This window comes from Lutra lutra, chromosome 15 (genome assembly GCF_902655055.1).
Source record: "Lutra lutra chromosome 15, mLutLut1.2, whole genome shotgun sequence".
In the NCBI taxonomy this organism is placed as follows: domain Eukaryota; kingdom Metazoa; phylum Chordata; class Mammalia; order Carnivora; family Mustelidae; genus Lutra; species Lutra lutra.
Window position 1 is genome coordinate 28,533,461 of NC_062292.1, and position 27,407 is coordinate 28,560,867.

General features: G+C 38.3%; 2 protein-coding genes across 3 annotated transcripts in view; one reads left to right on the top strand and one right to left on the bottom strand.

The window, feature by feature from the left end:
- The window catches only part of ANKRD45 (ankyrin repeat domain 45), a 50,992-nt gene that overhangs the window by 14,001 nt on the left and 9,584 nt on the right, over window positions 1–27,407 (top strand). For both annotated transcript variants that reach the window (XM_047705570.1, XM_047705569.1), the window contains exons 3-4: window positions 8,531–8,698; window positions 26,994–27,088. In XM_047705570.1, the coding sequence (XP_047561526.1) occupies window positions 8,531–8,698; window positions 26,994–27,088 (263 nt within the window). The remainder of the gene's footprint in view (window positions 1–8,530; window positions 8,699–26,993; window positions 27,089–27,407) is intronic.
- Window positions 12,676–14,781, bottom strand: TEX50 (testis expressed 50). Its single transcript, XM_047705571.1, has 2 exons — window positions 14,349–14,781; window positions 12,676–13,194 (listed from the first exon to the last, which is right to left on the bottom strand). The coding sequence occupies exons 1-2, from the start codon at window positions 14,670–14,672 to the stop codon at window positions 12,988–12,990; spliced, it is 531 nt and encodes a 176-aa protein (XP_047561527.1). The 5' UTR covers window positions 14,673–14,781; the 3' UTR covers window positions 12,676–12,987.

Genomic DNA, 27,407 nt, shown 5'->3' on the forward strand with positions numbered 1-27,407 from the left:
TTTTGTAAATTGGTTGACACCACTTTGGTAGGTTGAAGTTGGCCATGTTAAGAGTATATATCATGGAAATTGCTAATGGTACAAATCAGGGATTCCCCCCCAGAGAACTAGTGGTAAACATTCACCAGGAAACTGCTGGATATAAGGATTTGATTGGAAGAAATAAAACTCTCATTATTCATAAGGATACAGATTTAAATCCGAAGGAATCCACTATTAGTACTAACAATTTAATTTAGTAAGAAATGGACATTAATTAAGATCAATACCCCAGGTCAGTAGCTTTCTGTGTACCATCAACAATCAGGAAATATAATAAAGAAGCATTCATTTTGAGAAATTTCTTGGAATTATCCAAATGTGAACTTTTTAAAAAAAATATTTATTTATTTGACAGACAGAGATCACAAGTAGGCAGAGAGGCAGGCAGAGAGAGAGGAGGGGAAGGAGGCTCCCTGCTGAGCAGAGAGGCCGATGCGGGGCTCCATCCCAGGACCCTGGGATCATGACCTGAGCCGAAGGCAGAGGCTTTAACCCACTGAGACACCCAGGTGCCCCACAAATGTGAACTTGATAGTGTAATATCAAAAGTAAAATGTATTGTAGTAGACAGTTGCTTATTTTTTCTTACATCCTCAATAATGTCATGAACTCATCTCTTCACCTTGTGATCTACCTTCTGATGAATTTTTAAAGTTCTGTATGTCTTCTGATTTTTTAAATTTAAATAAACATTGATGCAAGAAAAATAAGAATTAAACAAATTACAAAATTATATACAGTAGGGTGGTGACATGTAAGCAAAATATGTTTTAAAGACCCAAATGTATAAATACCACTATCACATAGAATGAATATATATATATATATTTATAAATAATATATATAAATAACATAAAATAACAACTGAAGTAGAAAAGAAAAAAGGAAATGTAATAAAAATACAAATCTTATTCACAGCAAAACCATACACAAATTAGGACTAAATCTGACAAAAGAATTGCAACACATTCATGGCAAAATGTTTAAAACATTACTGAGTTACATCAAAGAAGACCCAAATTGTGTATGTTTTACACAGTGAGAGTGAATATCATAAAGATGGCAACTTCCAAATTAATTTATCAATCTAGTTAATATCACATTAGGTTTTTTTAAAAATAGGAACTAAGAAGCTGACCCTTAATTTCAGTGGGGAAATGATGAAATATTTAACGTGTGGAGAACGGTGGTTATTAATTTGGAAAAAAATTAGATACCTACATTATACCATACACAAAAATCAGTTACAGGTTTATGCAAGATGTGAATGTGAAAAGAAAAAGCTTCGAACTTTGTGAAAGATAGAGGAGAACTGTTATATTCTTTTTTTTTTTTTTAAGATTTTATTTATTTGACAGAGAGAGAGAGAGATCATAAGTAGGCAGAGAGGCAGGCAGAGAGAGAGAGGGAAGCAGGCTCCCGGACGAGCAGAGAGCCCGATGTGGGGCTCGATCCCAGGACCCTGAGACCATGACCCGAGCCGAAGGCAGAGGCTTTAACCCACTGAGCCACCCAGGCGCCCCAGAACTGTTATATTCTTGAGATATTACTCAATATCTTAAAAAAAGACATAAGACCAAAACCATCAAAAGAAAAGAGATATATATTTTATATATATAAATTTAAAATTCTATACAAAAGATACTATAAACAAAGTGCCAAGATAACACAGTCTACAAGAGGATGTTTGTAATATTTTTTCAACCCACAAAGGATGTATCTACTTAAGATCATCTACTAATTAATAAGAATAATTGAACCCAATAGAAAAATAGAAAAAGGATAGGAACAAGCAATCAATTCATGGAAGAGAAATGTTGATGGCCAATAAGTACATAAAATGTCAACTTCACTATTAAAAATGCAAATTTAAACAATGAACTATCACTATTCACTTGTTAGATTGATAGACATTTTAATATTTGGGGACACTTGGGTGGCTCGGTTGGTTAAGCTGCTGCCTTCGGCTCAGGTCATGATCCCAGGGTCCTGGGATTGAGTCCCACATCGGGCTCTCTGCTCAGCAGGGAGCCTGCTTCTCTCTCTGCCTCTGCCTGCCACTCTGCCTGCTTGTGCTCTCTCTGTCTCTCTGACAAATAAATAAAATCTTTAAGATAAAAACATTTAATATTTCCGTATGGCATAAGAAAGTGTCCTAGTTTTCATTCTTTTGCATATTGCTGTCCAGTTTTCCCAGCACCATTTGTTGAAAAGAGTGTCTTTTCCACTTGAACATTTATTCATTCTTGCAAATTAATTGCCCATATACTGTGGGTTCATTTTTGGGTTTTCTGTTCTGTTTTATTCATCTATGTGTTGATTTTTGTGCCAGTATCATACTGGATATTTTTGTTTGTTTGCTTGTTTTTTAGATTTTATTTATTTATTTGACCAACAGAGATCACGAGTAGGCAAGAGGCAGGCAGAGAGAGAGGAAGGGAAGCAGGCTCCCTGCTGAGCAGAGAGCCTGATGCAGGGCTTGATTCCAGGACCCTGAGATCATGACCCAAGTGGAAGGCGGAGGCTTAACCCACTGAGCCACCCAGGTGCCCCACACTGTTTTGATCACTACAGCTTTGTAATATAACCTGAACTCCAGAATTGTGATGCCCCCAGCTTTGCTTTTCTTTTTCAAGGTTGCTTTGGCTAATTGGGGTCTTTTGTGGTTCCATACAAATTTTAGGATTATTGGTTCTAGCTCTGTGAAAAATGCTTTTGGTGTTTTGGTAGGGATTGCTTTAAATGTGTAGATGGTTTTGGGTGGTATAGACATTTTAACAATATCGGTTTTTCCAACCCATGAGCATGCAGTGTCTTTCCACTTCTTTGTGTCATCTTTAATTTCTTTCATCAGTGTTTTATAGTTTTCAGATACTGGTCTTTTACCTCTTTGGTTAGGTTTATTATAGGTATCTTATAGTTTTGGTACAATTACAATGGAATTGGTTCCTTGATTTCTTTTTCTGGTCCTTCATTATTGGTGTATAGAAATGCAACAGATTTCTCTATGTTGTTTTGTATCCTGTGACTTTATAGAATTTGTGTATCAGTTCTAGCAATTTTTTGGTGGAGTCCTTTGGGTATCATGTCATCTATATAGAATATCATTCAGCTGCAAACAGTGAAAATTTGCCTTCTTTTGTGCCAATTTGGATGCCTTTCATTTCTTTTTGTTGAGTAAGAGTAGACATCCCTGTTTTGTTCCTAACTATAGAGAAAAAGCTCTCCATTTTCCCATTGAGAATGATATTAGTTAGGGTTTTTCCTTTTTTTTTTTTCCCTATTAACATATAATGTATTATTTGCTTCAGGGGTACAGGTCTGTGAATCATCAGTCTTACACATTTCACAGCACTCACCATAGCACATACCCTCCCCAATGTCCATAACCCAGCCACCCTATCCCTCCCTGCCCACTCCCTAGCAACCCTAGCAATCCTGAGATTGAGACTCTTATGGTTTGTCTCCCTCTGTGGGTTTTTCTTATATGGTTCTTAGTATATTGAGGTATGGTCCCTCTAACTCTACTTGGTTGAGAGTTTTTATCATGAATGGATGTTGTACTTTGTCAAATGCTTTTTCTGCCTCTATTGAAAGGGTCATATGGTTCTTATCCTTTCTTTCATTAGTATAGTGTATCGCATTGATTGATTTGTGAATATTGAACCACTCTTGCAGCCCAGGCATAAATTCCACTTGATTCTGGTGAGTAATTCTTTTAATGTACTGTCAGATTTGGTTTGCTAGTATTTTGTTGAGGATTTTTACATCTGTGTTCATCAGAGGTATTAGCTTGTAGTTTTCTTTTTTGGTGGAATCTTATCTGGATTGGGTATCAGGGTAATGCTGGCCTTGTAGAATGAATTTGTAAGTTTTCCTTCCCTTTCTGTTTTTTGGAATATTTTGAGAATAGGTATTATTAACTCTTTAAATGGTAAAATTCACCTGTGAAGCCATCTGGTCCTCAGGTTTTGTTTGTTGGAAGATTTTTATTACTGATTCAGTTTCTTTGCTGGTTATCAGTCTGTTCAACTTTTCTATTTCTTCTTGTTTCATTTTTGGTAGTTTATATGTTTCTAGGAATTTGTCCATTTCTTCCAGGTTGTCCAATTTGTTGGCATACAGTTTTCCATGATCTTCTCATAATTACTTGTATTTCTGTGGTGTTGGTTATTATTTCTCCTTTTTCATTTGTGACTTTATTTATTTTAGTCCTTTTCTTTTTGGTAAATCTGGCTAGAGGTTTATCAATTTTATTAATTTTTTCAAAGAACCAGATCCTGGTTTCATTGATTTGTTCTATTGGTTTTTTTAGTTTCTATATCATTTACCTGCTATAATCTTTATTATTTCCTTCCTCCTGCTGGCTTTGGGGTTCATTTGTTGTTCTTTTTCTAGTTCCCTGAGGTGTAAGGTTGGATTGTTTGAGATTTTTCTTGCTTCTTGGGATAGGTCGGTATGGCTATATACTTCCCTCTTGTGACCACTTTTGTTGTATCCCAAAGGTTTGGAACAGTTATATATTCAATTTCATTTGTTCCCGTGTATTTTTAAAATTTCTTTTTTGATTTCCTAGTTGACACATTCCATGTTTAGTAGTAGCATGTTGTTTTGCCTCTGGGATCAAGCCCGGAATCAGACTTCCTGCTCAGTGGGGAGTCTGCTTCTCCCTCTGCCCATCACCCTGCTCTTGTGCTCTCTTTCAAATAAGTAAAATCTTTTTAAAAAATTAACATACTTGAGATTAGTTTATAACCACTTCCAACCAATATTGAATGAGAAAAACTGTAATAGCTAAAAAAAATTCTACAAAAATGTCTTGGTGATACCATTGATACACTTAGAAAAATTAATGTTTCATTTGAAATTTTCATGATTAATTAATTACATTTTTTTATTTTTGTAGTGTGTTTTTTTTTTACTCTTAATTTTTGTGTGTGTGTGTGTTTTTTTAAGATTTTATTTATTTATTTGTAGGAGAGCACAAGCAGGGGGAGCCGCAGGCAAAGGGAGAAGCAGGCTCCCCCTGAGCAAAGAGCATGATGTGGAACTGGATCCCAGGATCCTGGGATCATGTCCTGAGCCAAAGGCAGGTGGTTCACCGACTGAGCCACCCAGGCGTCCCAATTTTTGTCAGTTTTATCCGACAATTTTTATGGCTAATAGAATGAAAATCTATTCTTAACATTTCTATTTCATACTTAGGCTTTTTTTGATATCTTTTGTTTGTACATTTTCATAAATGTATTAACATTAACGTGTATTAAATAGTTTCACAAATTTAAAAAATGAATTCTCAGGGCACCTGGGTGGCTCAGTGGGTTAAGCCTCTGCCTTCAGCTCAGGTCATGATCTCAGGGTCCTGGGATCAAGCCCCGTATCAGGTTCTCTGCTCAGTGGGGAGCCTGCTTCCCCCTCTCTCTCTGCCTGCCTCTCTGCCTACTTGCGATCTCTCTCTGTCAAATAAATAAATAAAATCTTTAAAAAAGTAAATTAGGGGCGCCTGGGTGGCTCAGTGGGTTAAGCCACTGCCTTCGGCTCAGGTCATGATCCCAGGTCCTGGGTTCAAGCCCCGCATCGGGCTTTCTGCTCAGCAGGGAGCCTGCTTCCTCCTCTCTCTCTGCCTGCCTCTCTGCCTGTTTGTGATTTCTCTCTGTCAAATAAATAAATAAAATCTTTAAAAAAAAAGTAAATTAAAAAATTAAAAAATTAATTCTGAACTCCATTTTATAAAATACCAGTATTAATACTAAGTAAACATTACATTTGTACTGGAATTACTTTATTCCATTACTGAGATTACTATTTCAGGTCAGAAAAAACCAGCATATGCAAAGTTGTAGAGGATGAAACATGATTTGGGGAATTCAAAGAGTCTGGTACTGGGGTGGGAGGCAGATTGTGAGAAATATTCTAGATAGGTGAGTATTTTGCTCCATGGCCTATTATTTGTTTTTGACTCATCATCCCTGTTCTTGGACTTTGACCTCACCATATACCTTCATTAACTTATAGCAACCTTGAGAAAAGTACTTATCTTCTCTGTGCTTTTGTTTTCTTATAAAGGAGAATACACTAGTGCCTACTTCATAGGATGGTAATGAGTTCATAGCTGTGAAGCGCATAGAACGGTGCCCACATAGAGGAAAATATTCCTTTTCCTGTCTGATCTTTTGCCTTACTATGAACTACCTGCTCAGCTGACCCACTCTGTATTCAGTAACCAGTAGTCCTCCACAAAGAGATTATTTTTTCTCTCAGAATCGACCCCAAGCCTTCCTAATTCCATTTATGGTACCATTCATCCTACTGGGATTTCTGTCACGTGGCCCTCTGTATACCTCACCTGCGATCCAAAACTCATTGCCAACATTATGAGAGAACTTTAGGAAAATCCCTTTCTCTTCTGGTTACTTTTGAAATCATCTTATTTAAATGTTTTTCTTCTTCTGGGAAGGCAGTGGGATTAATGTACTACAAAGATCTGTGTGTTTCTCTCTAGAAAACAGACCATCCCCAACAAAGGGGGAAAAAAATGTAACGGTGTTTTTAAAACATCCAAATTTTTTGTTAAAAGCCTCTGTTTAGAAATCTTGTTTTCTTGTTTTTAAGCTATGTATGTTAAATAGGAAAAAAAAAATTAGGTGTTACCAGTGGTGTGGAACTTCAGCCTTGAGAAAAGCAATATAAGGAGCCAGAACTCATTTGGAATGGCCTCTTGCTCATGCTAGCAGCGTCTTGTTTGTAGACAGTGTCTCCCACCTCCAGCAAATCGGGGCTCTGGACTTTTTTGGCTCATTGAAGACTTTCATCTTCAGGCAGAAGGCAAGAGCAATGAGGGTGGTGGCAGGGTATTTCTCTCTCTCTCTCTCTTTTTTTTTTTTTTTTTTTTGTAGAGGATAAAGCACAATGAAATTCTTGGGCCAGTCTCCATCTCTTCATTTTTGAAATTTCTCGTTTGCTGTGATATTGAGGGAAAAAAAAAAGTTGGGCCAAAGAGGAGAGGTAATTCCAATTTGGGCTGATCTTGGAGTAGTTCACTTGATGCTCCTTTTGATTCCCTTATTAACCCTTCAGGTTATGATATCCTCAAGACAAAGGTAGTTTACAACCTCATGTAAAACAGACCTGGGACTGTGGGAATGTGGCAAGTAGGGAGCCAAGAAGAGGTTTCTTTTTTTTTTCTTTTTTTCTTTCTTTTTTTTTTTTTTTAAGAAGAGGTTTCTGGGAGGAAGTGGAGGAATCACGATTCTCTTTTTCCCTACTCTACTCAGTGGCAAGCATTTAAGTACTGTTTCCTACTCTTTATAAACCCTTTATTTGGCAATAGACCTGGGTTTGAATTTTGCTTTGGCTACTTACTACCAGTGTGGCCTTGGGCAAGGGATAACCTCTCTGACCTTCACTTTCCTTTGTGTCTTTTAATGGGGTTAACAGTACAGACCTCAGAGGTTCTTGAAGGGGTTGAATCAAGTAGTAGTACATAAAGTGCCTGGTACATAATAGAGTCAACACATCTGTTCATTCTTTTGCTCAGTTCTTTTTGTATTAGAAGTACATGCCTCTTTGGCCAATTAAATGAGTCATAAATACATCCTGTGGGTAACTTAAAACAAAGAAGTTTTGACTTGATTGTTTTAAACCAGTGTGAAAAAATTTTAATTATGCCTCCCTTTTTGTCACCCTCCTAGTAGTTGCCACGGCAAGTCTAAAAAACAACTTTCTAATTTGGTGGGTCATGATTTCAGTTTTAATTCAAATGATTAATTTTCAAACCAAAGGCATACACAGTGATCATAATTCATATGGTTGCATTAACAATAATGCCAATGTAATTAGAGTTTGTTGAAAGTCCCTTAGAGTTGTGGGTCTAATTGTGTTCCAAAATAGATTACTTCTGGGGAGGTTGCTGTCTTCCTTTTTATTTTTTATTTTTATTTTTATTTATTTATTTATTTTTTTTTGTCAGAGAGAGAGGGAGAGAGAGCGAGCACAGGCGGACAGAATGGCAGGCAGAGGCAGAGGGAGAAGCAGGCTCCCCGCCAAGCAAGGAGCCCAATGTGGGACTCGATCCCAGGACGCTGGGATCATGACCTGAGCCGAAGGCAGCTGCTTAACCAACTGAGCCACCCAGGCGTCCCTGTCTTCCTTTTTAAAAGGCGTTGGAGAGCTCAGACTTAAGGCTACTTGCGTTGGTATCTTGCATCCATCATTCACTGGCTGCATTCCTTGGGCAAGCTTCTGGACCTCAGTTTCCTTCTTAACTTCTCTGGGCCTCAGTTTCCTTATCTGTGAAGTGGGGATTATAATAGTTCTGACCTCAGGGTTTTTATGAACTGAATGAGTTTACTATGTATAAAGTATGTAGAATAGTGCCTCACTCACAGTAATTGTTCAAGAGTTGATCTTCATTATGATCTTCTGTTCAGTAAAACAAGCCTGAAACAATGTAGCCTATTTGACCTGACCATCTTCATTCTCTTGTTAGGTTACACACTCTTACACTGTGCTGCAGCCTGGGGCCGTCTGGAAACTTTGAAAGCACTAGTGGAGTTGGACGTTGATATAGAAGCGTTGAATTTCCGGGAAGAAAGAGCTCGAGATGTTGCTGCTCGGTATTCCCAGATGGAGTGTGTGGAATTCCTGGACTGGGCAGGTAAGGAAGCCCCAAGGTAGTGTAACCAAAGTAGCACGAGTTCTCACGCCTTGTTAAGTCATAGATAGAAACTACCCCAGGTGAGTTGTCCCATAAACGAAACTTTATTTGCAGCAAATATCGAAGAGAACAACTTCCAAAGCTATGACTCCCCAAGCAAGGGTACATGGGCTCCTTTTACTAAGGGCTAGGGTATTTAGAAAGGGGATCCTCATCATTGTTTGTACAGGTGAGTATCAGGTCCCCCATGAGCCTTAAGGCACCATGCCTGTACATACATTGTATGTTTTGTAAACGAGGCTTGTGTCCTCCTCTGGTGGAGATTTTAGTATTAAAGTGAGATAAAGATCGTTGTTGGTTATTCTAGGGGTCACTCCATGGCCCTTCTGTGCAGGCACAAGACGTGGGTTATGCTCAAACTGGTCTGGGTGGTCTGGGCTGGTTGGAGGCCTCAGGGTAGTTGCTATGCCTAAGGGGTAGTTTCATTTCCATTTGCCTGAGTTAAGAGATAAGCTGGAAAGAAGTGCTCAAGGAAAAATAGGGACAGAGGTTAGTGAGCACAAGCAGGTGTGTAGTAAAGGTCAGCTCTCGGGATCTAGCTGGTGACAGTAGCAAAAGGACTGAATGATGGATTTTTTCCCCTATGAGTTATAGGTTATACCATCAACAAATCAAGAGACAGTTAGCATTTTCAGCTTTTAAAAAAAATTTTTAATTCCAGTATTGTTAATATGTCGTATTAGTTTCAGGTGCACAATATAGTGATTCAACACTTCCATACAACACCCGGTGTTGATAGCCAGTGCACACCTTCATCCCCACCACCTGTTTCACCCATCTCCCCCCTCACCACCCCTCTGGCAACCATCAGTTTGTTCTCTATAGTTAAGAGTCTGTTTTTTGGTTTGTCTCTCTTTCTCTCTCTCTCTTTTTTTTTTCCTTTGTTCATTTGTTAAATTCCACATAGGAGTGAAGTCATATGGTATTTGTCTTTCTCTGACTTATTTCACTTAGAATAATATTTCCTAGCTCCATCTGTGTCATTGCAAATGGCAAGATTTCATTCTTTTTTTATGGCTGAATAATATTCCATTGTATATATACCACGTCTTTTTTTTATTTTGTTTTGTTTTTTTAAGATATAGGTCTTTTTAAAAAAAATTAACATACAATGTGTTCTTTGTTTCAGGGGTACAGGTCTGTCATTCATCAGTCTTACACAATTCACAGCACTCACCATAGCACATACCCTCCCAATGTCCATCACCCAGTGACCCCATCCCTCCCACCCCCCTCTACTCCAACAACCCTCAGTTTGTTTCCTGAGATTAAGAGTCTCACATGGTTTGTCTCCCTCTCTGGTTTCATCTTGTTTCATTTTCCCCCTCCCTTCCCCTATGATCCTCTGTCTTGTTTTTCAAGCATTTTCAGCTTTTATCAAGTTTTATTTGTACATGTGATCACGGCTGCTGATAGTGTGTGAAGTCTTTTTTTTTTCTATTTTGCTATTGACCTCAAACATTGTACTCAATAGAAACTGTACATATTGGAAGTTAGTTGATTGACTAATTTCTAACAGTTTCATCAATAATTTCTTATAAGGATATATGTATGCTATATGTTCAGGGCCATTTTCTGAGAGACTTAGGCAGAGTGGACCATTCCTTTTCTTTTTTTAATGGTGTATTTGAACCACATATTGCCTTTCCAGGTAGATACAGTTATAATAATTTAAAATGACTTTCCAGGGAAAATTATAGTGCTGGAAGTCAGAATAGCAGTTATCTTTCTGGAAGGAAGGGAATTTCTAGGATGTAGTGTTCTTTTTCTTGATCTGGTGCATGGTGTATTCATTTGTGATAGTTTATTGAGCTATAGATTTACAATTTTTGCACTTTTCTGCATGTATGTTAATGCTGCAATCAAAGGTCAAAAAGCTATGTGTTATTTTGAGTTTTAGTGATTTTTTTGGTTAATTCATTTCCACAGCCATGTAGAACATAGCTTAGGGATTCTAGGGAGATAATACCTGTGTAATTATGAATGTATACACACATTGGTTAAAAAACTAGTATTTGTGAAGTTCCTGGCATTCATTTTGCATGGTTCTCTTGCATTTGTGCTTTCAGCAAGCATTTATTAAATGCCCACTACGAGTATAGCATTGTTGCAGGTACACCTGGTTGTTCCTGCCCTCTGGACATTTGTTAGGTGGGGGATGATAAGCTATAGACATAAAAACATCAGAAAGCCTACCAAGAAGGGTTAAAATCAGCAGAGGGTATGGTCCATGCTATGGGGTGGTCAGAGAAGGTAAAGTTGGAGCATGTTGGACTGGAGCTGGGCCTTGGAGAATGGGTGGGATTTTAATACATGAGAAGGGGACAGGGTATGAACACACCCTGAGGGCTAGGAATGAGAGTGCATATCGGGGGACAGGGATGAGATTGTCTTACTAGAATATTAGCAAGTCATAATTTGCAAAGGAGGGCTACAGCACAAGTGGAATCATAAAAGCAAAAATACATAGGTATTTCGCTGAAGTTCAAATACTGGTGTCTCCATCTTGAAACCTATGTGACCTTGGACAAGGTACTTAAATTCTTCATGGGGTTGTTGTGAGAAATGAAATGAGACAATACAAAGCACTTCCCCCAAGACCTGGTCTGTGATTAGCACTTGAAAAATGCTACTGCTGTTATCACAGCCAGATAAGTCCCTGAAATGCCAGGCTAACGTGTTTTCATTTCATTTCTATTGCAGTGCTGTCAGGACAAGTCTCTACTTTCCCAATCGCTAGCCATAACTCCCCCTTTGCTGGCCCCCAGGCATCCTGTTAAAGCCTGTCTACTCCAATACCTACCCTAAAAAGGGTCTCCTCCATACTGTTGAAAATTCCACTATCAGAGATCAATTGCTTTGGATTTTTGAGTTTTGGACACTTTTCATTAAAAGAAATTTATATCAGTGTTTTCTTAGAGGGAATTGGTTGACAGGTCAGAACTCTGAAAGGATGGAAGAGACATTTTTGGAGATGCAAGAGTAGGGTTGTGCTAAGGGAGAATGGAAGGAGGAAAGTCTGGAAAGTGGACTCATAAACTTTTAATAATCCACAATAACCCAGAGCAGGCACTATTCTGTTACTTGTAAAGACTGTAGAGTTATATATTACTGTTTCGAGAATTGTTTTTTAAAAGTTTTAAAAGTTTTTTTTTCCCCTCCCCCTTATATTGATGGGAGGTATGTTACAGAGCTGGCATGTTTTTCTGGCATTTTTCAACATGTTTTAAATAAAATCTTCTATCCTGGTCTCAGGTCTCCCAGTTTTTTTGGAAAATATGGTAACCATACTTATAAAAATTGAGGTGGCTGATCAACAAAAGCCCAGAACACTTTCTAAAAATTGAGGTATCTTATCAACCAAAGCCTGAAATTTTAAAAATGTTGATACTTAATCACTTGTCATAATGAAAATGAAAAAATTTATACTTAAAAAAATTATCCTATTTCTTAATATTTCCATACTATTTCAGCAATCTGAGATGGGAACCTAAAAGTCTCTGTGTGGCCAAAAAATCTACTCAAGAAAGTGAGAAAAAAAATCACTAACTAACTAATTAATTAATTTAAAGTAGCTTTTCTTTTCTTTCTTTTTTTTTTAAAGATTTTATTTATTTATTTGACAGAGAGATCACAAGCAGGCAGAGAGGCAGGCAGAGAGAGAGGAGGAAGCAGGCTCCCTGCTGAGCAGAGAGCCCGATGCGGGGCTCGATCCCAGGACTCTGAGATCATGACCTGAGCCGAAGGCAGCGGCTCAACCCACTGAGCCACCCAGGCACCCCTAAAGTAGCTTTTCATACCCAGGGTGGAGCCCAATGTGGGGCTTGAACTCATGACCCTGAGATCAAGACCTGAGCTGAGATTAAGAGACGCTTAACCAATTGAATCACGCAGGCACCCCACAAATATTTTTTAATCAGATTTATTGAAATACTTAATCAAGATTCTATTCTACATATTGGTTAATGATTAATAATCTAATACACTAAAAGGAAAAAACACAAATATGAAGAAGTAATTGTATACAATCTTTTTCTAGTAAGTATGGATGCCTTTTTAACAAAAGTAATTTTTCAACCCATACTTCTTTGGAAAGATTCAGTAAAGTATGTGACAAAAAAAATTACAAAGGCTCTCAAAGAACCATTTTTATCCTTGCATGAGTTGTTTCAACAGATTTCTTATGTAACCTCCATGTTGGACTGGGCTACATTGGCATACAGATGGGTCTAGTATCCTCTGGCTCCTTCTTCACTCCTCTTTTTCAGTTTTCGGTACTTGACTTTCTTAGCTGGAGTATGCTGGGACATCTGATTCAGGTACTTGGTCATCATTGATGTTGTGGCCACCAGCCGGCAGAGTATTTGATCAATGTCATAGATGGACGGATTTTCCAGGTCCTTGACAAATGTATCTGAGGAGGCTCGTTTTTTTAGCTAAAAGAAGACAGACAGATCATATTACAGATTTTTTTTCCTACTGTAATTCAAATTACATTTGTTTTCTGGATATGTACACTTAAACTCTAAACACTACATATGATTTATCTATACAAAAGAAAGGTTACTATAAAAGAAAGCGCAGAAGAAATGTGTGTAAGCGCAGAAGAAATGCTCTTTTGTATATCATCTAAGATTATAGTGATGATTATCATGATCAGCAAGCATTTAATATGTGCTTTTTATGGTTAGAGCATTCTGCTGAAAGAAATTACTTGAATATTAGTAGAATATTTTCCTTTACTAACATATCATCAACGTGCATCAACATATAATGCAATCAAATCCTAGTAATGTCATAAATACCTAATTGTTGTGAAAGTCAATGAACTTTAAAAAAAAAAAGATTTTATTTATTTGACACAGTGAAAGAGAGCTCACAAATAGGCAGAGAGGCAGGTTGGGGGGGGGGAAGCAGGCTTCCTGCTGAGCAGAGAGCCCGATGCGGGGCTCGATCCCAGGACCCTGAAATCACGACCTGAGCCGAAGGCGGAGGCCCAACCCATTGAGCCACCCAGGTGCCCCAGTCAATGAGCTTTTAAGATTGCCCCAAAATACAGTTCCATTGGCAAAGTGGGAAATTAGGTTAAGAGCACCATTTCCCAGAATATTATCCTTACCTTAGAAATGAGTTTGCAGTCTATTTAAAAAAGAAAAAATAATATACATGACAACTTTGACATACTTAGCTTTCTTAGGTAGGTCTGCAGGGGACTTTACAGATCCCTTGTCCGGACACTTCATTTATGGGTGAAGACAGCAAAGATTGAGTGACTAACCTATGGGCCCAAACAGGTAACTTCATCTCTTAACCATTCTACTCATTGTAGCTCATTATCTTCCTGATATATTTTGTAACTTGAAAGAGAGAGGATGAACTAGATTATTTTAAAGACTTTCTAATTCAGTACGCATTATTGAACCCCAAGTATGTGCAAGACAATGTACTACATGTTTGGGGGTGAGTGGTGGGAGCAAGGAGATGTTACAAAGAGGAATAAGACATGATACGTTCCCTCAAAGAAGCTGATAATCTTATTTTTTAAAGTCTACGGTATTTAGAACTATTACTATTTGCATCACTAATTCACCTTTTTTTGGTGTTTTTTCCATTTCATCCACAGGTAATGCACAGATAAAACAGACAGTATTAAAAAGAGAGCTTGTACTAAAATATAAATGAGATGTAAAGAACCCTGAAATAGATCCATATTAGCAAAACTGCAGCATAGTTTGTCCAGAGGGTAAGGTAGACAGTGAGACGGAGAAGGCTTAACTTTCAGATAATGCATTTCTTCTGGAAAAATCTCCCATCCAACCTTTGTCCAGATAGTTCCATCACAAATGCAGCAGCTCTCCCTAAGGAAGCAGATAAACAACAGAGAAAAAGTTAGGGATGGTCCTTGAATGGACATCTTTCTTAATTGGGAAAAAAAAAATCTACAGCCAAAAAATTGGTCACAGAGCAGAATCACTCTGGGATCAGTTAATATGGTGCTCCACTGGAAGCATCATCAGCATAATATACACTGATGACCATTATAACATCATCAGCCATAGTGATTCAGTTAGATTCAGTGATGTCATAAAGGACCACATGAGAACGAAAAGGCGCAATCCAGCCAATTACTGGGTTTCTTTCTTTCTTTCTAAGATTGTATTTTTTTTTTTAAAGATTTTCTTTATTTATTTGACAGACAGAGATCACAAGTTGGCAGAGAGGCAGGCAGAGAGAGAGGAGGAAGCAGGCTCCCCGCTGAGCAGAGAGCCCGATGCGGGGCTCGATCCCAGGACCCTGAGATCATGACCTGAGCCGAAGGCAGAGGCTTTAACCCACTGAGCCACCCAGGCGCCCCCTAAGATTGTATTTTTAAGTAATCTCTACACCCAGCATGGGACTTGAACTCACAACCCCAAGATTAAGAGTTACATGCTCCACCAACTGAGCTAGCTCAACTTCCCTACTGGGTTTCTTAGGGATGTTTTTCCTTGCTTTTCATCGGATTGTTTTAGATTTTTTCCCTTTCCTGAAAATGAAAACTTTCCTAATTTTTGCTTGCTAATAACTTCTGTAATCACATTAACAGATTTTCATGCAAATAATTTACTTATATCTCTTCCAAGCCTTCTGAGGTATGGCAGTTTTATATCTCCTTAAAAAGTTGCTAGAGCCATACCCTTCCACACAATTTAGCATCTGCTTCTGTTTTTTTTTTTTTTTTCCACTCTGTTTTTTCACTCTTCCCTTCAAATAGCTAAGCAAAAATTGAGTTCCAACCCTCTTTTAAATTATGTCCCTATGGCGGCAATGTGGTACTGTCTGATAGTGAGTGAGGGGTGGGGAATTTGGCATGGAGTATGATAAGATATGACATAGATCCTGCCTTTAAAAAGCTTACAGTCTAGAGATAGAAGCAAAAAATAAGATCAGAAAAATTATAAGACAGACTAAAATGAGAGCTAACTCAAATTATAATCATGTAATGGTTGAGAGAGCAATGAGCTCTACTTGGGAGAATCAGAAGTTTCACAGAAGAGTATTTGAGTCAGCTTTGAAGAATGAATAGAATTTTGGGGGTGCCTGGGTGGCTCAGTGGGTTAAGCCTCTGCCTTCGACTCAGGTCATGTTCTCAGGGTCCTGGGATCAGGCTCTCTGCTCAGTGGGGAGCCTGCTTCCCCCTCACCCTCTGCCTGTCTCTCTGCCTACTTGTAATATCTGTCTGTAAAATAAATAAATAAAATCTTTTTTAAAAATGAGTAAAATTTTGGAAGATGGCAATGTCGAGAGGGCATCTTAGGTTGAGGAAACATAATAAATTCTATGTCAACATTCATATAATATTTATCGAGTACCTCTATGTGCTAAATACTCTTCCAGGACCTGAGAATATATGTACAACTTGGCACAAAACAGAATCTTTATGTTCCTGATGTTTACTTTCCAGGAGGAAGACCCAGAAATTTATGTCAAAATCTATAAATCTATGGAGTGCTTTCAAGAAAAGTAGAGCAGCAAGGGGGTTATGAAGTCGCCAGTAAGGGAATGAGTGAGTGTGCGTTCCCTTAGAGAGGGCGAGCAGGAAAGGCCTCTCTGATAGGCAAATGTCTGAGCAGAGACCTGAAGAACTGAGAGTGAGGTTGGCAGGCGGGGATATTGCTCTGTAAATAATGGTTAAACTCTCTGGATGAATGCTGGAAGGGATGAAGCTAGACAGGTAGTTTTTGGCTAGATGGGTGTTGGAGGGATCTGTGTTTTATTCAGTAGTCTGTAGGGGGTCATTTAGAGAGTTTTGAGGACAGGAGTGACATCATAATAAACTTACCCGGTGCTTTACTCTGTCCCAGGCACTGCGCCAAGACACTTGCATGCATCATAGTACACTTTGTTTAGTTCTTTTGACAATTCTGTGAGGACTGTACTATAATACTTCCCTTTTATAGACAAAACTTAGAGGTATTACTGTGGTCTAAATGTTTGTGTCTCCCCCACCCCCAACTCATATGTTGGATGCTAATGCCCAGTGTAATAGTTTTAGGTGGAACCCTCACGAGTAAGATTAGTGCCTTGTAAGCGTTCCCACAGAGCTCCCTGGCCCCCTCCACCACATGAAGGCATAGTGAGAAGGTGCCAGCTACGAAGGAAGAGGGCTCTCATCAGACGGCAGCCATGTTGGTGCTTTGATCTTGGATTTCTCAGTCTCCAGAACTTTGAGAAATGAATTTCTGTTGTTTATAATCTACCCAGCCAGTGATGCCATAGCAGCCTGAATGTCTTACACAGGTGGTATTAAGAGGATGCTCCTTTCTCTACCAAACCACCCCAAATAAACACATGCTCTTGGTAAAATCAGTGCATTTATTATACAAATGCAGTTTCATGACAAGTTCTTTAGTCCTGTCTTCTAATTGCTCCATCCTGTATTGGAATTCTGGAACTACCACTGACTCCAAGTTACCCAAATAGTGTAGCCAAAACCTAGACCTTGGATTCCAGTTTAGGGAATTAATTTTGCTTGTAGCATGAATGATGAGTTTGAAGCTGTGAAGGGCTGAAAGCAAGGATACTAGTTAATTGGTCCCTGTATATTAATACAATTCCTGGAGCACCTGGGTGGCTCAGTCCATTGACTGTCCAACTCTTGATCTTGGCTCGGGTCTTGATCTCAGGGTCATGCATTCAAGCCCTGTGTTGAGCCCAGCACGGAGCCTACTGAAGAAACAAACAAACAAAACCCCAAAAAACTATTCCAGACATGGGTCTGAATTTGACCTCTCTTATTATGTCCACTTTACAGATAGACAAATGAAGCTTAAGAGTTTGTTAGGTAGTAGAGTTGACACAGTTGAGTATTACAGTAAATTTTTTTGAGTTTCTATTTCAATTCCAGTTAGTTACCATACAGTGTAATATTAGTTTCAGATATACAATTTAGTGATTCAACACCTCCACGCAACACCCAGTGCTCATCACGACAAGTGCCCTCCCCAATCCCCATCACCTATTTCACCCAGTCCCCCCCCATAACCATCAGTTTGTTCTCTATAGTTGAGTCTGTTTCTTGGTGTGCCCCCCCCTTTTTTCCCCTTTACTCCTTTTTTTTTTTCTTAAATTCCTCATAGGAGCAATATCATATGGTATTTATCTTTTTCTGATTGACTTATTTTGCTTAGCATAATACTCTCTAGCTCCATCCACATCCTTGCAAATGGCAAGATTGCATTCTTTTTTAAGGTTAGGTAATATTCCATTTTATATATATACCACATCAGTATAGATGTCCTTCAGTTGATGGACACTTGGGCTCTTTCTGTAGTCTGGCTGTTGTAGATAGTGCTGCTATAAACATCAGGGCGCACATATCCTTTGAATTAGTGTTGTTGTATTCTTTGGGTAAACACATAGCGCTGCAATTGCTGAATTGTAGAGTGGTTCTAGTTTTGACTCTTTGAGGATTCTCCATACTTGCCCCGGTGGCTGCCCTGGTTTGCCTTCCCACCAGCAGTGCAAGAGGGCTCCCCTTTCTCCACACCCTCATCAACACCTGTTGTTTCTTGTGTTTTTTTATTTTAGCCATTCTGACAGGTGTGAGGTGATACCTCAGTGTAGTTTTGATTTGTATTTCCCTGATGATGAGTGATGTGGAACATCTTTTCATGTGTCTGTTGGCCAGCTGGATATCTTCTTTAGAAAAAATGTCTCTCCGTGTCTTTTACCCATTTTTTCATTGGATTATTTGTTTTTTGAGTGCTGAGTTGTATAGGTTCTTTATATATGTTGGATACTATCCCTTTATCAGAGATGTAATTTGCAATTATTGTCCCCCATTCCACAGGTTGATTTTTAGTTTGTTTCCTTCTCTGTGCAGAAGCTTTTTATTTTATTTTATTTTATTTTATTTTTTTAAGGATTTTATTTATTTGTTTGACAGACAGAGATCACAAGTAGGCAGAGAGGCAGGCAGAGAGAGAGGGGGAAGCAGGCTCCCTGCCGAGCAGAGAGCCCAGTGCGGGGCTCGACCCCAGGACCCCGGGATCATGACTTGAGCCAAAGGCAGAGGCTTTAACCCACTGAGCCACCCAGGTTCCCCCACAGAAGCTTTTTATTTTGATGAAGTCCCAATCCTTTGTTTTTGCTCTTGTTTTCCTTGCCTCCAGAGACATATCTAGAAAGAATTTGCTGTGGCTGATGTCAAAGAGGTTACTGCCTGTGTTCTCTGCTAGAATTTTAGTAGTTTCCTATCTCACATTTAGGTGACAGTTATTTTGAAGTTATTTTTGAGTATGGTGTAAGAAAGTGGCTCAGTTTCATTCTTTTGCATGTTGCTGTCCAGTTTTCCCAACAGCATTGGTTGAAGAGACTCTTTTCTATTGGCTATTAATTTCTGCTTTATTGAAGATAAATTTTTTTTAAAGATTTTATTTATTTATTTGACAGACAGAGACAACAAGTAGGCAGAGAGGCAGGCAGAGAGAGAGGAGGAAGCAGGCTGCAGGCTCCCTGCCGAGCAGAGAGCCCCATGTGGGGCTCGATCCCAGGATCCTGGGATCATGACCTGAGCCGAAGGTAGAGGCTTTAACCCGCTGAGCCACCCAGGCGCCCCTATTGAAGATAAATTAACCCTATAGTTGTGGGTTCATTTCTGGGCTCTCTATTCTGTTCCATTGATCTATGTGTCTGTTTTTATGCCGGTACCATACTGTTTTGATCACTACAACTTTGTAATATAACCTGAACTCCAGAATTGTGATGCCTCCAGCTTTGCTTTTCTTTTTCAAGGTTGCTTTGGCTATGTGGGGTCTTTTGTGGTTTTATACAAATTTTAGGATTATTTGTTCTAGCTCTGTGAAAAATACTATTGGTAGGGATTACATTAAATATGTAGATCACTTTGAGTAGCATAGAAATTTTAACAATATTTGTTCTTCTAATCCATAAGCATGGAATGTTTTCCCATTTCTTTGTTTTTCATATTCATCTCTTTCATCAGTGTTTTATAGTTTTCAGAGCACTGCTCTTTCACCTCTTAGGTTAGGTTTATTCCTAGATATTTTATGGTTTTTAATATAATTGTAAATGGGATCGATGTCTTAATTTGTCTTTCTGGTTCTTCATTATTGGTATATAGAAATGCAACAGATTTCTGTATGTTGTTTTTGTAACCCGTGACTTTACAGATTTTGTGTATCAGTCCTACAGATTTTTGGTGCAGTCTTTTGGGTTTTCTATATAGAGTATTACATCATCTGCAAATAGTGAAAGTTTGGCTTCTTTTGTGCCAATTTGGGTACCTTTCATTTCTTTTTGTTGTCTGATTGCTGTGGCTAGCATTTCCAGTATTATGTTAAATAACAGTGGTGAGAGTAGACATCCCTGTCTTGTTCATGACCATGGAAGAAAAGCTCTGTTTTTTTTTCCCCATTCAGAATAATATTAGTTGTGGGTTTTTCATATATGGACTTTATTACACTGACATTTGTTCTTTCTAACCCTACTTTGTTGAGAATTTTTGTCATGAATGAATGTTGTACTTTGTCAAATAGTTTTTCTGCATCTACTGAAAGGGTCATATGGTTCTTATCCTTTCTTTTATTAATGTGGTGTATCACATTGATTGATATGCAAATATTGAACCATGCTTGCAGCCCAGGAATAAACCCCACTTCCTTTATTCACAGATGATTCCACCAAATATTTAAAGAACAGCTAATACATATTCTTCTCAAACTATTCCAAAAAATAGAAAAGGAAGAAAAATATCCAAAATCATTCTATGAGGCCATGATTGGTGAGTGATTCTTTTAATGTACTGTTGGGTTCAGTTTGCTGTTGAGAATTTTTGCATCCATGTTCATCAGGGATATTGGCCTGTAGTTTTCTTTTTAGGGGAGTCTTTTTCTGGTTTTGGTATCAGGGTATTGCTGGCCTCATAGAATGAATTTCAAAACTGTTCTTTGTAATAGTTTGAGAAGAATAGATGTTAACTTTTCTTTAAATATTTGGTAGAATTTGTCTGTGAAGCCGTCTGGCCCTGGACTTTGGTTTGTTGGGAGATTTTTATTATTGATTTTTATTATTGATTCAGTTTCTTTGCTGGTTATCAGTCTGTTCAAGTTTTCTATTTCTTCCTGTTTCAGTTTTGGTAGTTTATAAGTTTCTAGGAATTTGTCCATTCTTCTAGGCTGTCCAGTTTGTTGGCACATAGTTTTTCATAATCTTCTCTTATGATTGTTTGTATTTCTGTGGTGTTAGTTGTTGTTTCTCCTCTCTTGTGCTTGATTTTATTTGGGTCCTTTTTCTTTTCTTTTTGATAAGTGTGGCTAGGGGCTTATCAAGTTAGTTAATTCTTTCAAAGAACCAGCTCCTGGTTTCATTGATCTTTCCATTGTTTTTTTTAGTTTCTATATCATTTATTTCTAATCTTTATTATTTCCTTTCTTCTGTTGGCTTTGAGCTCTTTTTCTTGTCCTTTCTATCCTTTAGGTGTAAGTTTAGGTTGTTTATTTGAGATTTTTCTTGCCTCTTAAGGTAGGCCTATATTGCTATATACTTCCCTCTTGTGACCACTTTTGCTGCATCCCAAACCTTTTGGACCATTTTGTTTTCATCTTCATTTGTTTTTATGTATTTTTTTATTTCTTATTGATTTCCTGTTTGACACATTCATTATTTAGTAGCATGTTGTTTAAGGTCCATATATTTGTGGACTTTTCAATTTTTTTTTTTTGTGGTTGACTTCAAATTTCATAACATTGTGGTCAGAAAATATGGATGGTATGATCTCAGTCTTTTTGTACTTGTTGAGGCCTGATTTGTGACTTAGTATGCGATCTGGTCTGGAGACCATCCCATGTACACTTGAAAAGAATATGTACTCTGCTGGTTAGGATGGAATGTTCTGAATATTTTTGTTAAGTCCATGTGGTCCAGTGTGTCCTTCAAAGCCATTATTTCCTTGTTGATTTTCTGTTTAGATGATGTATGCATTGATATAAATGGGGTCTTAAAGTCCCCTACTATTATTGTATTATTATCAATTAGTTCCTTTATGTTTCTTTATTATTTAATGTATTTGAGTGCTCCCATACTGGATGCATAAATATTTATAATTATTAGATCTTCTTGTTGGATTATCCCATTTATTATGATATAATGCCCTTCTTTATCTCTGTTACAGTCTTCATTTTAAAGTCTAGTTTTCCTGTAAAAGTATTGCTACTCTGGTGTTCTTTTGACATCCAGTAGCATGATAAATGGTTCTCTATCCCTTCACTTTCAATCTGCAGGTAAAAAATGAGTCTCATGTAAGCAGCATATAAATGTCTTGTTTGTTTTTTACTTTGTGTTTTTTGATTTGAACATTTAGTCCATTTACACCCAGAATAATTATTGATAGATATGTACTTAGTGCCATTTTATTACTTGTTTTGTCATTGTTTCTGGAAGTGTTCTCTGTTCCTTTCTTGTCTTTGTCACTTTTGGTCTTTCCTTTCTACTCAGGGAGTCCCTTTTAATATTTCTTGCAGGGCTGGTTTAGTTTTTGTTTGTCTGGGAAACTCTTGTTCTCTCCTTCTCTTCTGAATGATGGCCTTGCTGGGTAGAATATTCTTGGCTACAGATTTTTCCCATTCAGCACTTTGAATATGTTATGTCACTCCCTTCTGGCTTGCCATGTTTTTCTTGAGAAATCTGCAGCCAGCCTTATGGGTCTTCTCTTGTAAGTTAAGGACTTCTTATGTCTTGCTGCTTTTAATATTTTTTTCTTCATCACTATATTTTGCAAATTTAGTTACAGTATTTTTGGTGTTGGCCTGCTTTGGTTGATTTTGATGGGAGTTCTTTGTGTCTCTTGGATCTGGGTATTTGTTTCCTTCCCGAGATTAGGGAATTTTTTTGCTATTATTTCTTCAAATAAATTTCCTGCCCCATTTTCTCTCTTCTTCTTCTGGGACTCCTATAATACAAATGTTATTACTTTTGATGAAGTCACTCAGTTCCCTAAGTCTATTCTCATGTTCCATAATTCATTATCTCTTTTGTCCAGCTTCCTTATTTTCCATTATTTTGTCGTCTGTATTGCTAATTCATTCTTCCTTTTCTTCCAGCCTGGTGTTCATTGCCTCAAGCCCATTTCTAATCTCAGTTATTGCAATTTCATTTCTGACAGATTCTTTTTAACTCTATTATTAGATGGGTCTAATGTGTGGGTCTCCCTGAAGTCTTCCATTCTTTTCTCAAATTCAGAGAGTATCCTTATGATGCCTTAAATTCTCCATCAGGCACATTACTTATATTTGTTTCATTTAGATCTCTATCCATAAACTTATCTTAGTCTTTATTATGGTCTGAATTCTTCCATCTTGACACTTTGTTTAGGTCTCTGCTGCCTCCTCCCTCTCCCCCTCCTCCCCCTCTTCCTTCTTCATCATCTCCTTTCTTCTTTTCTTCTTCTTCTTCCTCTTCCTCTTCTTCTTCTTCCTCTTCTGTGTGTCTTCCTCTCTCACTTTAGTTGTAGAATTTGTTCAGGTTCATTTCTGGGAAATTTAGGATGATCATTATCTACTTGTGTTTGTGGGACAAGATGAGCCTATAGTCCCCCTATCGTGTTTCCATCGTTCTCTGTATAGTGATTTTTTTAAATCTCTCAAAAACTCCCATATGGACTTTCATGAGACTGTATGATGATCATGGTAGGCTGGATAATGGCCCCCAAATATATCCAGGTCATTAACTGGAGTCCGTGAATGTTATAGGGCAAAATGGACTTCACAGATATGATTAAGGATTTTGGATTGAGAGATTATCCTGGATTTTCCAGGTGGACCCTAAATGTAATCACAAGTGTCCTTAAAAGAAGGAAATAGATGTTTGACATGAAGAGGAGAAGGTGATGTGACTGGAAGCAGAGAATGGCATGATGTACTTTGAAGGTGTTGGGAGGGACCACAATCTAAGGAAAACAGAAAATTACTAGAAGCTGAAAAAGACAAGGAATAGTTTTCCCCCCTCAGGCCTTTAGAAGGAGTGAGCCCTGTCTGTGCTTGACTTTAGTCCAGTGAAGTCAATTCAGACTTCTGGCACCCAGAAATGTAAAAGAATACATTGTGTCTTTTTTTTTTTTTAAGATTTTATTTATTTATTTGACAGATAGAGACCAGAAGTGGGCAGAGAGGCAGGCAGGAAGAGAGAGAGGGGGAAGCAGGCTCCTGCGAGCAGAGAGCCTGATGCGGGGCTCGATCCCAGGACCCTGAGATCATGACCTGAGCCGAAGGCAGAGGCTTTAACCCACTGAGCCACCCAGGGGCCCCAATACATTGTGTCTTAAGCCATCAAGTCTGTGATAATTTATTATAGCAGCCATGGAAAACTAAGACAGATTTTGGTACCTGGAATTAAGGTACAGCTATAAAAAATATCTAAAAACATGGAAGCAGCTTTGGAATTGGGTAGTGAGTAGATAGAAGAATTTTGAGGTGCAAAATAGAAAAAGCTTAGATTGCCTTGAGCAGACTGTTGATAGAAACACAGACAGTAGAGCTGCTGCTGGTTAGGGCTCATGTTATTGGAAAATGGAGGAAAGACAAACATGGCAGAAAGCTTGGCTGAATTGTGTCCTGTCCGTATATCAAAAGCAGAATTTGTAAGTGGGGAACTTGGACGTTTCGCTAAAGGGATTTCCAAACAAAGTGTTGAAGGCATGACCTGGTTTCTTCTTGTTGCTTATAGTAAAATGTGAGAGGGGAAAGATATACTGAGGAAAAAAAACTGTTACGTAAAAGAGAAATGGGACTTGATGACTTGGGAAATTCTCAGCCTATCCAGGTAGCAAAAGTGCTAAAATTAGGAGATTCACTGTTAGGAAAGTGTTCTCTGGAGGAAAAGCAAGGATGTGGCTGAACAGTGTTTTGTGGGTGCTGAAGAGATTGGGTGTGTTACTCATGGCTTCCCTCAGCCATCTTAGCAGAAGCCAGAAATAGAAATAAGATTATCTAAGAAGGACCCATGGAGGAGCCTGTTGTTTAACGTAATGAGTCTCTTTGTCTTGCAGGGAGACTCACAAGGTTTTTGAGGATGTTATACCAGTAGGAGCATTGTCAGTTTGAACAAAGGGAATGAGAAAACAAAAAGTAAAAAGGCTGTTTGGGGTGCCTGGCTGGCTCAGTTGGTTAAGCATCTGGCTTTGGCTTAGGTTATGATCTTAGGGTCCTGGGATGGAGCCCCGCATCGTGTCATCAGGCTCCCTACTCAGTGGGGAGTCTGCTTCTCCTTCTCCCTCCGCCACTCCCCCTGATTGTGCTCTCTCTCTTTCTCTCAAATAGATAAATAAAATCTTAAAAGAAAAAAAAAAGGGAAAAAGTCTGCTGGACTCCCAAAACCCTGCAGGCAGGAAACAGACTAATGAGGCTATTCAGCTGTGAACACATGCTACCTTTCCTTAAAAAAAAAAAAAAAATGACTCAGTCTGGAGCGCAGGCCAAGAGGATGGAACCTTCTGCCACATAGGATTATTCTTAGGTCTTGACATCTAATAGGATTTGCCCTGTGGGATTCCAAAATTGCTTGGGCCTAGTGACTCCTGTTTTCCTTCTACTTCTTCCCTTTCTGAATGGCAGTGTCTACACCTCTTACACTGCGTCTGTCCCACCATTGTGTTTTGGGAGTAGAGAACTTGATTTCTAGTTTCACAAGTCTGTAGGTAGAGAGGAATTTTACTCCAGGATGATGGATCACACCAAAGTTTCACCCATAGCTTGTTTAGATGATTTAGACAATGAGATTTAAGACTTCTGAGTTGATATTTTAGATGAGCATTTGGACATTGGGTTGATGTTGTAATGTGTTGAGATTTGGGGATGTTGGGATGAGGTAAATGTATTTTGCGTGTGGGATAGATGTGAATTTTAGGGCAGGCTGTGATGAGCTGAAAAATGGCTACAAACATATCTAGGTGCTTATACCTGGAAACTGTGAATGTTATTTCACATGGCAAAATGGATTTTGTAGATCCTTCAGTCAAGCATGGGGAGATTATTCTGGATTATCAAGGTGAGACCTAATGTACTTTGAAGATGGAGGAAAGAGCCACCAGTCATGGATACAAGCTACCACTAGGGCAAGAAAATGGGTCTTCCTCTTAGGTCCCTCAAAAGGAATCAGCCCAACACCTTCACTTTAGCCCACTGATACCAATTTTAAACTTCTGGATTCCAGAACTGTGAGAGAATAAATTTGTGTTGTTGTAAGCCATCAAAATCTGTGGCCATTTGTTATAGCAGCCACAGAAGGTAAATACACCAAGCTTCAAATTAATTTGGGGCTTATCTACAATTTGCAATATTCAGTTGTTCCATCTAGGAATGTGGTAAAACTTTCCATTTATTTGAGTCTTTTATTTTTCTCAAGGTGTAATTTTATTCAAACAGGTTTTGCAGATTTTGTGATGACTTTACTGTGGGTGCTATAGTGAATGGAATTATTTTAAACACTTGAAAGAAGGAAAGAAAGAAAGAGAAAGAAAGAAAGAGAAAATCTGGGTGCCTGGCTGGCTCAGTTGGAGGAGCATGCCACTCTTGATCTCAGGGTCATGGGTTTGAGCCTCATGTTGGGTGTAGAGATTACTTAAATAAATAAATATTTTAAAAAGAGAAAAACTATTTTTGAGTTTATTTTGAAGGACCACAAAGGGTAAAAGCAAGTGAGAGCTTATTTATTGGAAATGAATTTTTGTTCCTTTCTCTAGAGTAGATTTTTTAATGAAATATGGTCTCTTTAGGATTAGGTGTCACATTTTATATTTATTTGTCTTCAAAATTTTAGCATCATTTTAGGAACACAATGAATGTCCCAAAGTGTTATGCTAGTTAAGTATTATCTATCTTGAAATTCAATGAAACAACCTTAACAAATATCCTACACACATTTTTAAAAAATTTTTTACTTTACTTGAGAGAGAGAGAGAGCAAGCAAGAGAGAGAGAATGAGCCAGGGGGAAGGGGCAGATGTAGGGGAAGAAGCAGATTCCTCACTGAGCAGGGGACCAAACATGGGGCTCAATCACGGGACCCCAAGATCATGACCTGAGCTGAAGGCAGACACTTAACCAACTGAGCCACCCAGGTGCCCATTCTATTGCATAGTCTTTATAAACTCCGGGTATATAATAGTACCTTGTAAATAATTGACCGTATTTTTTAGTCTTTGTCTTACTATTGTGCATTTTATTGTCCTATTCCTTTAGAGGCAAGGCTGGCTCTGAAAAAATATATTGCAAAGGTCTCTGGAGCTGTTACAGACACAGAAAAGGGACCAGGGAAGCTCTTTAAGGATGACAAGGTATTGCATTATGATTATTGTTCATTCTGAAGTCTTTTGAGATTTTTGCTTTCCCTCTTTAATTTCTATACTAATGCTCTAGAGGTAGGTGGTGGTCCTTACTGCTATCTTGTCCCTCCCTTCCAACTTTCCTCCTACTCTTCTTCCCTCCCTCCTTCTTTCCCTTACTCCTTCCTTAGTAAACTACTAGTAAGAAATAGACTGATAAAAATTAAATGAAATAGTATTAAGGAGTGACATAGTGATGTATGTACTAAGTATCACAATCAATAGCATGATACTTTTTCAAAAAATAAATTTATTTATTTTTTGAGAGAGA

Coding starts and splice junctions, on each gene's coding strand:
- TEX50 (XM_047705571.1), bottom strand. CDS start 14,672: ATGTCCATTCAAGGACCATCCCTAACTTTTTCTCTGTTGTTTATCTGC. Junction 13,195..14,348: donor GGAAAAAACACCAAAAAAAG/GTGAATTAGTGA, acceptor GTCTTCTTTTAG/CTAAAAAAACGAGCCTCCTC.